General features: G+C 47.1%; 1 protein-coding gene across 2 annotated transcripts in view; it reads left to right on the top strand.

Annotated features, from left to right (window-relative positions):
* The window catches only part of PRRX1 (paired related homeobox 1), a 32,230-nt gene extending 20,114 nt beyond the window's left edge, over window positions 1-12,116 (top strand). The window contains exons 2-5 of one of the 2 annotated variants that reach the window (XM_052666683.1): window positions 5,465-5,640; window positions 6,209-6,390; window positions 7,662-7,730; window positions 11,084-11,196. In XM_052666683.1, the coding sequence (XP_052522643.1) occupies window positions 5,465-5,640; window positions 6,209-6,390; window positions 7,662-7,713 (410 nt within the window). In that variant the 3' untranslated portion in view covers window positions 7,714-7,730; window positions 11,084-11,196. Of the gene's footprint in view, window positions 1-5,464; window positions 5,641-6,208; window positions 6,391-7,661; window positions 7,731-11,083 lie in introns of both variants that reach the window. The other variant, XM_052666682.1, reaches the window with a different exon arrangement.
* The last annotated feature ends 1,204 nt before the right edge of the window (window positions 12,117-13,320 follow it).

The following is a 13,320-nucleotide window of genomic DNA, read 5'->3' as shown; positions in this document are numbered from 1 at the left end:
CAGAGCTGTTAGAGCAGAACTCAGGCTTGTCTCTGGGATCTAGGGGGACTCTCAGTGGCTTTGTACCAAATCCTGGAGAAGGATGTATACTTCCTCCCCCGCAAATATTGTTTCCCAGTAATAAGCGCTTAACATCGTTTGCCTTTCTAGGAAGAATGTCTGGATTCCCATTGGGTCGCAACTGCAATTTTTTTGTTCAACTTCACTGCTGCTACCAAGTCCAGCAAACAGGAGCACTGACATGGGGAGAAGGGACATCCTATGGGCACGCAACTGCAGATGGCACAACATATGGGCTCTGAGATCCCCTCTGGATGAGAGGCAGAGCACCGGAGCTGAAACTATCCCAAAGAGGAGTGCTGTCTTCCAGCTGGGATTGGGCTTGTAGTGCCCTGGTGAAGGGCTGTGCAGCACCTCAGCAAGTTCCCAGCCTGCAAGCAGAGCTGGGAGTCTGGAGGCACGCAATCCATGCAAGAGCTATTCACAGCTCTGTAATGATATGTAATTGTTTGTATGCGGTCAGCTAGAAATTACCCTGATAAGTTCCACATTGCAGACACTTCGGAGAGGAACTGCTGTCGTCCCCTGGGTAACGCTGGAAATGCACACACTTTTCTATTTTATATTAAAACTGAATTTTGATGTGAAAAATTCAATATTGCCTTTCTGAAGTCCCACACCCTGTTCACAAAATAGCCATTTTTTTCCTTGTGAAGGAGGTGAACTTGACTAGTTCATGAGATAATCAAATCCGAAGACGTTTTTAAAAAAATGCAGCATCTGTTTCTTTCTATTATTTTCTTTTTTTTCCTCTTCTCATTCCTGTGTTCCTGGTGATCCAAACAAGACAGCTTCACATACTGCAATTTTCTGTGTAACTGAAATAATTTGAGGTCTTATGTAGGAGTGATGCATCTCGCACCCGTGTCACTGTCCCATGGACATCTGTTGGGACACTGGAGCTACAAAAGGAGAATTAGCTTTGATTAAACCTTTCCAGCTCTTTTTTTCCCCTTCTTTTTCTTGTGTTGATTCCTGTACACTAGGAATGACAGTATTTTGGATGAATGTAACGAACCGAAAGCAAAGCAGAGTGGATAAAATTGCAAAGTGTGCCTGCGAAGGTCTTAAAATTCAACTTCAATCCCAAGCAAAAGATTTTTCCTCTCCCTTCTGTTCTCTATTTTTCTTTCTCCCCTACTACTCCAAGTAAAACCTTCATTTTTTTTTGGCTTGCGGGATTTTTTTTGACCTTTGAGGAGTTATCAGTTGCTGGGTTTTTAGTTTCTAGCTTTGTTTTCTCCCATGGAATAGATTTGTTTTGGTTTTCTTTAATCCGTATTCAATCTCTGGTGGTAACTTCTTGTTTTTCAGGCAATGATTACAGCGTGATTCCTTTTTTTTTCCTGGAATCCTTCCTTGGTTTACAGTTTATATAACCAATATGACAGATCTGCCCAGCTTTACTGTAAGTGATTTGCGGCTGGACATCTCAGTCTCTTGTTTAATGAGACCCAATTGTTGACTTTCAGTTCAGATCTGATACATGCTCTCTAACCTCTGCTTCAAGACTTCATAGAACCGGTCAAAACTTTTCAAAACTGCCCACGCAATGTAAACCCCATCTGGAAATTTGTTTTTATTCCGACCTGGAATGAAAGCAAGTATGTACAGGCATTCCTACAAACTGGAAATCCAAAATTTGTCGCGGTTGCACGTACTGTTGGAAAAAATACTGCTCTTGTAAGTTACATGTAGATATTCAGTTCGGAGCTCTGGTTTGGTTTATAGTTTGTTATATTTTCAATGTGACATCCCAACAGACCCATCTGATGATACTCCAGTGACTGTCCCTGACATGAAGACAGCGGTTCTGCCCTGTTGCACGGCAAGACGTGATGAGTGAGGAGGAAAGGATAGGACACTGTGTTATTTGGGAGCAGTTAGAAGTGCTCTGGAGCGTCCTAGAAGTGCGTTTGGATTTTTAAGTAGTGCATGAACGTAGAGCTCGTACAGGAAAAACACGTATATGGAAACAGGAAACAAAATCCCCCCAGTGCAGTGTGAAACACTGGGATTTGGAAAGGAACTTCTCAGAATATCCAGCGCTGGTTCCAGAGCAGAGGAGCGTGCATCTCGTTCTCCTCAGGGGCCTCACTTGCGAGAAGCAGGGCTTTGAAGAACGCTGTTTGTAATATTTCTGATTAAAAGAATGTTGATGAAAGGCTCCTGACCCATCTCAAGAACTTTAGAGCTTGTTTCCTCTTCTTTCTGTTTCTGCTGACTCCAGGCATTGGTGCTGTCAACATAATTTAGGGGTACCATTTGTCAGGGCTCCTTCCTGATAAGGAAAAGCAATACTTGAAGGTCTTTTCCAACTTGAGCAATTCTATGTTTCTGTGACTGGTGTAAAAAAAAAAATATATATATATACTCTGTCAACATGTCAAAGGCTGCCTTAAATGCTGTGAGCAAGGTGACATTTGCAGACCCATGGGGTTTAGTGTCTGCATTCCCTCGTTAGCAGTTTTTAGTTGTCCTATGGCATATCAACGCGACAAGGAGTTCCAGCAGGGCTGATTGTCAGCCCAGCTCTGGGCTCACACGGCTGTTCTGTAGTTTTTTTCCTCCTGCCCACATCGCTTGGATCCAGCTGTGCTGCGTTGTTTCAGATGTGCAGCAAAGGGAGACCTCAAAGCTGCAGCCCACTGTGCAGGCTGAGCTCGGCTGCTTGGTGCCGGGACAATGACTCACGTCCCTGCCTGATGCCAGCCAGGGCTGGAGGTGATCTGGCCCTGAGTCACTGTGGTAATGCCGGCATCCTTCCGCCGCTCAGCCCAGCGGTTAGGAGGTGAGCTGTGAATCACCACTGTCTCGCTTTGCTCCGGGAGGAAACCAGGCAAGTGGTGTTAACGTGTTTGGCAGGAGGGTTTTTTGTTCCCCAGCCTTGGACAGCCTTTGGCTTGCTTACTTCTTGTCCCTCAGGGCGCTGTGCTCACGTTTCCTTGTATGGAAGCATCACGCAGGATCTGAGCAATGGCCAGGCAGCCCTAAGAGCCTTCCACTGGGTGTCTTCTGGGCTGGAGAGGATCTTGAAAAGCCTGGCGGACTCCCAGGAAGTTCCCAAGGCTTTCAGAGATTTGTTCATCTGGTCTGCATACACAGGGTTAAGATCCAAAAGGAGAATTGAATGGGGAGCTCAGAAGGAAGAACAATGTCCATGTTGACATTGACTTCGATAGCAGCTGAACTTGCAGCATTTGTGCCATTTGAAGAGGTGATTGTGCCCCAAGGTTGGTTCTCTGTTTGCTGAGTTGCATGGTGCACAACTGTGCCAGTACTCACCTGTGGAGCCTCTTTGGATGAGCACTCTGAGGTGGAAGTTGCAGGGCTTCCTTTCCCCTGCTGTGTGCAGACCCTACAAGTGGAAATATGCACAATGCTCTGCACGAGCACCAGTTTGATTCTGTCCCTCTGCTTCCCAGTTTCTCTTTCCACATCTTGAGATGTGATGAACTGCGTAGAATCATAGAAACATAGAATGCCTTTGGTCAGAAGGGACCTCAAAGTCCCCCCAGACCCTCCCCCCTCTATTCCCCCACTGTGGGCTGGCTGCTCCCCAGCTCAGGCTGCCCAGGACCCATCCATGGTCTTGGGCACCCATAGCTCTGGACAGCAGTGCCAGCACCTCGCTGCTCTCTGAATGAAACATTTCTCCAACATCTAGTCTAAATCTCCTCTCTTTTGGTTTAAAGCCATTTCCCTTGTCCACCACTGTCAGACAATGTAAAGTCAATCCCCTTCCTGCTTGTAAGCTCCCTTCAAGTTCTGGAAGGCTGTAATGAGGTCTCTCTGGAGCTTTCTCAGGATTCCTACATGTATTTCTTTTCTTTGCACATCAGATTGCAAGTCCCCTCCTGCCTCATCTCCAAACGCTTCCTCTCAGGTACTAGAGAGCTGTGGTGTATTTCTGCACCCAGGAATCCCCAGGCTGAAGAGGAGCCTGGTGGGAATTGTCAGGTTGCTGGAGAGGGGATGGAAGGGCTGTAAACCTGCAGGAATTTGGAAAAGCTCCTTTAATTTAAGAGGAATGTCCTCTTGTTCCCAAATGGATAGGCGCTGTTCCAAAGGCGTTCAGGTGCGGTAACTGTAACCAGATGTGAACTGTAACCAGGCTGTGAAAAGCAGCACAAACAGGTGGTGAGGACAATAGCTGTGGACTTTAATTTCCCTGTCAGCATCTCTCTGTGCCTTACATACCCTCTCGAGAATGGGAAGATGAGGGGAGCTGTCACATTTCTGTATGGCAAAAGGAATGATGTTTGGTGGGTTATTCTGCAACCGCATAGCGTGATTTAAGCCCTTGGACACTGAGTGGTGGCACTGTCATCTGGGCCCAGGTGCATATTAATTAACATCAAGTGTAACTCACTTATGTGTTTTGTAGGTACAATAATTGATGTATTTTAACACGTGTTCATCCAGATATTGGCTGTGGTCCTCCCAGATTTAGCTACTGTTCCCCTACATGAGACAACAGGACCTCTCCACCACTGCCCACGCGATGTGCTTGGCAGCATAGAAATGTGCTGGTTTTGGTGGGGCCCATCACATGTTGAGTCTTGAAATGTAGGGACTGGGGCACTTAAAGATGGACAAGTGCAAGGCAAAGGGCCTATGAGCATACAAGTAAAACTGGCTTTTGTATTTGTTTCTTTTTTAGCCCTGACACCTCTTTGTTAACATCTCCCCAACTCTGCTCAAACCAATGTCTCTTATCTGGGTGCAAGTGCAGTTCTTGTTTAAGCCAAACAGAGTGGCTTACAGAGAGTGGCACTGCCTTGGCTATAGTCAGTCCCAGAGTAGTAGCTGGCTCCTTATTTTTCCTTACATAGAGATGAGTATGCTGTGTCCCAGTCAAAGCAGGCATGGGATTTGTACTTACCCCTGAGAGATCTATTTCATTTCTCTAAGGGCATTCCTTGGGAATTAGAAGCCCAGAGAGGAGCAGTTTATGATTTTTCATATTCAGAAAAGTCTCTGGTGTTGTCAGAATGGGGTAGGGAGGCAAACTGGGTCTGTGGGCATGTGTAGATTCTCCATTTACGATAAATGTCTTCTGGAAGGAGTGCTCTCAGGGATGCTGGGGTAAAGAGCAGCGTGTGAAATCTGTGCATATAAAGATGCATACAAGTCAGATGAGGGCAAGAGAGTGGAGGAGGAGAATCTTTCTCCAAAGTAGACAGGAATTGATGTCAGACCTTCCTGAAGCAGCTGATCCCCAAGGGCAACCTCTGAGCATGCCTAGCTGGCAAATGAAAGGATGTTTTGGAGATGGCAAAACAGTGAGAATAATGGCATGCTGGAACTATTGTCCGCTCTGGTACTTCTTAACATTCAGATCACAACATTGCTATGGACTCTGAAACTTCTAGCCTTTCATATCTCCAATTGTCTCTCCTAGATGATCAGCTGAATTCAGAAGAGAAGAAGAAAAGAAAGCAGAGAAGGAACAGGACTACCTTCAACAGCAGCCAGCTCCAGGCACTAGAGAGGGTCTTTGAGAGGACACACTACCCTGATGCTTTTGTACGGGAAGACCTTGCACGCAGAGTCAACCTCACTGAAGCCAGAGTTCAGGTAATTCTCACAGCCTGTATGTAGGCAAACCTCACCTAGCTGACATCATTGGGCCATTCAGTATGGCAGTAGATATCATTGAAGTCCACATGGGACAGTAAGGTCACCAAATCTTGGGTTATCTCATGTGTCAGTCCCAAGGATGCCATGTCTTGAGGAAGGCTGCCAGGCCTGATCTGCCTCCGTACTTGCCACCTACTCATACAGATGTATTCATAGAGCCTTTTGACGGTTAGGATGCTGAATGTGCTGTGCTCAGGTTGCTGATGTCAATTTGAGCTGCTCAGCATTTAGCTTGCAAGTCTGCATCTCCTGAAGGTGAAGGCGCACTGGGGAACATGGTGGGTTATACAGCACAGAACAAGGGCCATGATGAGTCAATCTATTACACAAGAGCTCTACCAGAGCGGACTTACAGATTGTTTTGCATTAGAGTTTCCAGTGATAGAGAACTTGCTTTTGCAGGGTCCCATCTTGCCCAGCAGGGCTGGGGTGGTGTGGTGAAGGAGCGAGCACTGCAGCAGTGCTGGTTGTGATGGGTGGTTGGTCTGTGTGCTTCCCATCCCAGGTGTGGTTCCAGAACCGGAGAGCCAAGTTTCGCCGGAATGAGAGGGCCATGCTGGCCAGCAAGAATGCTTCTCTGCTCAAATCCTACTCAGGGGACGTCACCGCCGTGGAGCAGCCCATAGTACCTCGCCCAGCTCCAAGACCCACCGACTATCTCTCCTGGGGTACCGCTTCGCCTTACAGGTGAGTCAGTAACCCCTCTGGGGCTGCCCAGTTGCTGGCATGATTCAGAGCAGCCTGAACATGGCCCTTAAGTGCATTTGTTTTCAATAGCTCTAACGGGCTGTTTATGATCAGGTAGGAGTACATGGAAGCAGAAGGGGTAACACTCACTTCTCTTGTGCATCTAATTTGAAGCAAGGAGGAAATATTTCCATGGGGCGCATAGCCAGGAGAAGTTATGGCAGAGCACTTAGGGAGACTGAGTCACCATGCAGTGACCAGGAGAAGGATTTTTGTGGCTGTCCCATGGCAGTAAGTAGTGGGAACTCATCCCAGGCATATCGCTCCCAACCCTCCCCAGAGTTGTCAGCATGGAGTGGTTGCTCTCTAGTAGCTAGAGCACAAGCACGTATCTGAATGAGCTGTACTGCTGTACTGTGGTTTGCCTGCAGTCAGGACCCGGTATTTTTGGGTGGCAGACTGGGGTTCAACGTCCATCTCCCATGGCTAGCATTGCTTAAGGAGTGGTGGTAAAGAAATGCATGTGTCAGCCCTGATCTGCTCAATGGAACTGGGATGTCCACACACATCACAGGTCTCCCTGTTCTCTTCTGTCCTCTCCACAACCTGATGGGAACTGTGGATGCAAGATCCACTGGATATGTTGGTTTGTGGGGAGCCAGCTGACTTGCAGGCAAGTAAAAATGAGGTTGGTGGGTGTTTTTTAGGATAGTGACCTCATTGTTGGTCAAGTTCTTGTAGCCCTTGGCTGAATTTCTTTCTGTTCACCTGGCTTTGTCACAGCCAGCTTCCCACTGGCTTGTAGGAGTTACACTGAACCCAGGTCCTTTCTTCCTTAGCCGCCTTGACCTCCTTTGTGCACCCCAAACATTGTTTGCACAGTGAGGTCTGGAAACATTTTGCTTCCTTGATAGTTTGTTGTTTCTGTGCCATGGGGTCACCCTTGCCCACCCAGTAGCTCCAGAAGAACAAATCTTAGGTTCATCTACTGCAGAAACTGCAAAAGATGCTTCTGATGACCACCGGTTTGGTCTTAGAAATGGTCCTTATCCTCTGGATTTTATTTGAGGACTACTGACTGGCAAATCCCCCATTAGAGGTTAAAGCTTTTCCTCTGTGAGGCATTGCATCCTAGGGAGGAGTTTGGGTGGCGAGCTTAGGGGAGAGAAGCACAAGTCCTTCCCCACCCTGCTAAGTCTGCTCTGGTCACAGCACCAGATCTCTGCTGAACACTTGTGGCTCATTTCTACCTCTCACACTTTTAAAAATAGATCGTCCCTCCCAAGATGTTGTTTACACGAGGGGCTTCATAACGGCTTCTAGGAGAAGACCCTGCAAAGGTAACTTCAGGGGTACATGGGGAAGGGCTGTCAGGGGCTGTTCTGGGCAAGGGGAAGCCCAGCACATCAGGGGTGTGCAAACAAGTAGAGCAAGGGAGAAGGGAGAGTCTTGGGAAATTTTTTTTCCCCCTGAGATGAGATCCAGACCTGGCAGTGCCTTTCCATGGTGAGAAGACGACACTTTCCCAATGTCTTGACTTCTTCCTCTCGTTTATAGCCAAAGCATTTCAGCCAAAGGCATTTGCAGCTTGCGGCCATTCCCACTAACACACCAAACTAGGACAGGCTGTCTTCTCCCACTGCCCCTGCAGTGGGGTGGCTGGCATTGGCAGAGGAACAGAGCACTTTGTTTCCCCAGCATGAGGTGGTCGTGACCCTTTAGACACTTTCTGTTCCCCCACTTTCTAATTCTGCCGGGCATCATTTGAGTCATATTCATTTTAATGGGCACCTGGGCCAGGCTGTCAGAGCCTCATAAAAGCTTTGAACTTGGTAGGGTTATTAAAATATTGGACGTTTGGTGAAAAAACAGCCGTGCAGAGTGTTTGCATGGCCCTCTGCCCCCTCCCCACCTCCTCGGGCTGCCCCAGCAGCCTCTGATTCACAGCTGCTTCAAGATAGGACTGAGAGCTGCGTGGCCGGTGCTGTTTTTACTGTTAGATCTGGGACAAGTTTTCAATCAGTGTGTTTATTCTCCAAATACATTCTGCTACAGGTCAACCAAAGCTATTTGCAGATCTGTGTTGCATAGATAGCCAAGTAGATACTATTATTTTTTGAAGCTGAAATGTTTTGGTTAGACATATTTTAGCGTACGTTCCTAAGAAAACAAGACTAGCAGTCATGCTGTCAGCCTGCACTTCCCACTCCAACAACCTTTGACTCTGTGGTCCATTGAAAACCGTATTTGAAAGGAGGATTTTGGGACTCAGAAACATGATGTTCCTCCGTGTTTCATGAAAATAGGCAGCTGAGGAGAGGACAAAGCCTGGCTTCTGCATCTGGACTGAGCAATGGGGGGACTTCAGGGTGATATCAACCTTTAGACCTTGGAGAGTCTCTAGAACAACTGCTCAAAGCAGAGCAGTGTTAAGAGAAGCCTTTGCGTGTGCTGCTCCTGATGGAGTAACTTGCTAAAGGAGAGTATTTCTGTGAATTTTTGCTTTAGCAGGGTTTTCATGGGCCAGCAGCAATTTCCCCCAGGCCTTTGGGGAGCAGGAGGCTCCTCGGAGTTGTAGGCAGGACTTGGGCAGCAGCTACATACGGTTTTTGGATGCCAAAAAAAATAATAATAATCTTGTGGGAGAGGGAGGAGAGGAGGAAACCTGAGTCTCAATAAGGGAGATAGTGGAGCAGTCATAAATACAGCCAAATTTATGAATGTCAGCAAAAGAATGGGGACGGTTTTCACCCGAGGCTGAAAATTCCTCTTTTATCTAAGCTGGAGCATCCTTCTGCCTCTCCTCATTTCTTCCAGCACTAAGCTAAGGGAAGATGTACCTGTGGGAAAGGCTGCTGTGTGCCTACCAGCTTTCCATACATCTTAGGAAGCCCCAAGCAGCATAGGCCTCCTCTTACTGCTGCTGCAGTACGAGGCAGAGGATGGTCAGCAGTTCAGAGGTGGACACGGGGAAGGAGCTGATGGAAGTTCATGGAAGAACTAGAGCATCCCTGAGCCCCAGGGGTATGCGGGGACTCAGCAGCTCACCCCACAGTTCCTGCCCTCAGGGCTGCTGGAGGGGCTGACATGTCTTGGGTTGTTCTAGAGGAATATAGGAACAAAAGGTGTGCTTTAATACGTGTATTTCAGTGTCTTACCTCCATGTTGGAAACTCTGGAAGTGTCTTCAGTGTTTTCTCTCCTGCAAGAGGTTTTGTGCTGTTTAAAGGTTGTAAGCAGTTGTATATCCATGGCCCTCAGTATCATTTCCATGGGTGTGAGCTGTTCTGTTTCCATGCAGATGTAGCATTCCTCCCTGAAGTTCTTTTCCCTGTTTATAAAATGAGAAATATCACCTAAGGTGGGACCTTCCAATAGCACTGATCTGGATCTTCTGGCAGTCGGAGAATTCAGGCAGTGCTGAATTGGGTTTAAACTGCTGGGAGGTGTGCCCCATGGTGTCTAAGGCTGTGCCAGTGCATTGGGATGAGCATGCAGCCACAGCTTGCATCTGTGTATGCAGCAAACCTCATGGACCTCTGGGAAGCTTTGCTGTTGCAAAAATTCTTCCGGTCATGGAAGTTGGTGCTGGAAAGAAAGGAGGTGTGGGGATCAGCATCCCTGGAGGTGTTCAAGAACCGTGGAGATGTGGCACTGAGGGAGTCCATGGGCATGATGGGATGGGTCAATGGTTGGTCTAAATGATCTCAGAGGACTTTTCCAACCTTCAAGATTCTATGATTCCATGGTTCTATGGGTAGAGGAGAATATTTCCCAGACATGAGCTACCCAGGAAGGAGATTTGGTAGGCTGAGCACCACCAACACTACTTGGAGTTTCCTCCTAAATGCACTGACCGTATTAAATTGGCATCTCTGGTTCACTTGGTGTTTATTTGTGGACCCCCATAAAGAAATGCACCACATCAGATAGTTTGGTGGCTTTTGGGATGGGTTCTTTTTGCAGAAGCCTGGGACGCATGAGTTAAAGAAGTTTTCTAGTGGTCTGGAAAGCAGACTTGCGAATTTTTTGTAGGATAAGAAAGGACTCTGACATCTTTGTTCAGCCTCTGCTGCCAAAAGTACTGTTTTTCACGAACAAATACGTGATTTGAAAGCAGCAAAAATGTGTTTTGTTTTGTTTTTTTCCTCTCAGCCTTTAAGGCTTGTTCTATAGGATCAGCTGAAGTTTTGAGGGAAAAAAAATGTGGAATTTTGCCTTCCAAGATTCTGCAACCTACAGGCATCACAACTGTTGAAATGGGTTTTTCCCGGAGCGCTTCTTTGAAGTAACATGTGTTTCAGAAGTGACGTGTTTTCTCAAGCAGTAAAAACAAAACTTGGTCTCATCAAAAGGACATTGCTTCCAGTGGGAATAGCTTTAAGGACAATGGTCTAGTTGGCAGGCCGGGCACCCTGACCTCATTGCAAATCTCTTGGGTTAGTGAATAGGAAGTGGAAAATTTCCTCTTGCCTTGAACAACTCTGGCCTTGGCTGTCCCTCAGCAAGTGGGCTGCAGCGCAGAGATTTCCGAGGGTGTTCTGTGAAGGGCTGTGACAATCCCATGCTCATGTAAGAATCGCATCCCACAGGGATGGAAACCCCAGGGTTTAACCTCAGTAATGCAGAATTGTGCCGCAGTGCAGGGACCTCGCTGTGACCCAGTGTTTCTCTCTTTCTCCCCCACCCTGCAGTGCCATGGCCACCTACTCCACCACGTGTACCAACGCCAGCCCGGCGCAGGGCATGAATATGGCCAACAGTATTGCCAACCTGAGACTGAAGGCAAAAGAATATAGTTTACAGAGGAATCAAGTGCCCACAGTCAATTAATGACTGGAGGCAGCTGCTTCGCAGAAGGAGAAAATACGACAACACCCGTCCTGCTTTGCAACTTCTGTGCTGAAATAAAAAATATATATATATTAAAAAATATTAAAAAAAGAAAAAAGGAAAAAAAAAAAAAGCCAACCCCAACCCAGAACTGAATATTGGGACCAAAGCGGGAGCAAACTGAACCGCTCGAGTGACAAGGTTCCTCCTTCCTTTTGGGATAATGCCACCATTTTTTTTCTTGTTATTGTCAGGTTTATTGCTTCTGCTCAATATACTATGAGCTTCTTCAGTTAAGGACAGTCTCACCCTTGTTGTTTTCCATTTTTGTATGGGACTGCAAAAAGAAACCTTCGCTGATCTCAGCCCGCGGCTGCTTCCCACCCAACACCGCGCTGAGGTGCAAAGCTTGCTCCCCCACCCCAGCTCACCCTAGAAGAAGAAATTGTTTGGTCACTGCTTTCCGTTGTATCCACCTGACCTTCCGTCCCCTCCCACATCCCTTGTTCCCCAGAGGCAATGCTGTTGATGTTGACTGCAAGAAGCCCATTGGCGTAATGGGCTGGGAGCATCCTTGCCAGGTTGCCTGGACCACGACACAAGGAAGATCTCTGTGGGCTTCACACACGTTGTCAGCGCCTCGAAAAGCCAAAGAAGAGAGAAAAGCCAATGTGTGTTTGTGAGTGGGGGGAGGATGGAGAAGGGTTTGCTCTGTAGTGCCAAGAATAGGACTGTTAGGACACTCCTTTCCATGCCTTACGGCTTGTGCCACAGGGAGAGGCGTTGTCCAGATGCATTTGTTTTATATATACTGTATATATTTATATATATAAGATATACATGCAAGCTTGGTTGGTGTTTTTTATTAAACGAAATAAAATCCATTGAAAATGCTTGGGATGTTTGTGCTGCATCCAGGTTCCTGGAGCCGTGCGTTGAGATTCCAGCCACAACATCTCTCACCCTTGTCAGAGCCCTTCCCCACAGCCTCCTGCAGCACTCACAGTGGCTCTCCTCCTCCCATGGTAAACCCCACAGCAGTGGGGCAGGAGGGAAGCCACAATTCTATGCAGATTTTTCTCTTGGGTATTTGCATCCTGATGGAATAAGATGAGGATCTTGTCATCTAACTGACTAGGTAGGTTCGTGTGACTGGGAACGCACAGGGACATCCGGTGGAAAGTTTCCACCAATCCCTCAGAGGATGGGTAATGTCTCAGCAGGGAGAACACACAGACCTGTCATTACCACCTGCCCTATAGCCTTCACCACTCTCCTTTACTCTTCCCACCTGCCCTCCCTCATCTGAAGAGCCAATTAGAACCTTATTTCCTTCTCTCCTTGAAAAGCAGAGGAGATGCAACCCAAAAGGTGTGTCTTCCATGCAAGCAAAGATCTTAGGATCTTTCGTGTTGCTTGTTGTGCCTGCCTCTTGGAAACCTTGGGTGAGGAAGGGGCTTAATTATGGCAAATAGTGCTTCTCTAAGAGACATGTCCCATGCTAACCCTGGAGTTGCCCTACTGAATTCAGCAGAGCTTATCTGTGGTCCACACAGGGATGTGGGGAGGAGAATGAAGCTCGGCCATGAGGGATACTCCTTAGGTCTCCATCTTGGTGTTTGCTGCCTTGGGCACGTGCAGATGTCTGCCACAGGGTAGTCTAAAATAGCACATTACAGGAAATGAGAAACAAATCTCTTTAAAGTGAAGGTGAAATTTATACTGGCTGAGTATGAATGGAAGTCCAGACAAGGTATTTGAGCTACGCTGGAAACAAAGCCCTAAATCCAAACTGGTGTAAGTTGTGCTGGTGATTGCATGTGTGATTGCTTGTGGACTTTTTTTTCTTCCTTTTTGACAAAAGAAGAAATGCAAGTGTGATCAGAACTTAAAGCTATACAGAACAGAACACAAAGCAAAGAAAGCAAGACTGAACAGGGATTTTAAGAAATCCCTGATGTTCTGTTTTGATCTTTTTTTTTTTTTTTTTTTGGCCTTCTATAGTGAGAGGAGCTGGCATTTCTAAACCAAACTATTTCTATCACAAGTATGCAGTTCCAGCTCCTGGGACCAGGTTATGCTATTGGAAATCTCAGCC

The sequence above is a fragment of the Tympanuchus pallidicinctus genome, unplaced genomic scaffold (genome assembly GCF_026119805.1).
Source record: "Tympanuchus pallidicinctus isolate F22 unplaced genomic scaffold, pur_lepc_1.0 scaffold7, whole genome shotgun sequence".
Taxonomy (NCBI): domain Eukaryota; kingdom Metazoa; phylum Chordata; class Aves; order Galliformes; family Phasianidae; genus Tympanuchus; species Tympanuchus pallidicinctus.
Note: the sequence above shows the minus strand (reverse complement) of the source record. Positions and strands in the feature narration are given on the sequence as shown.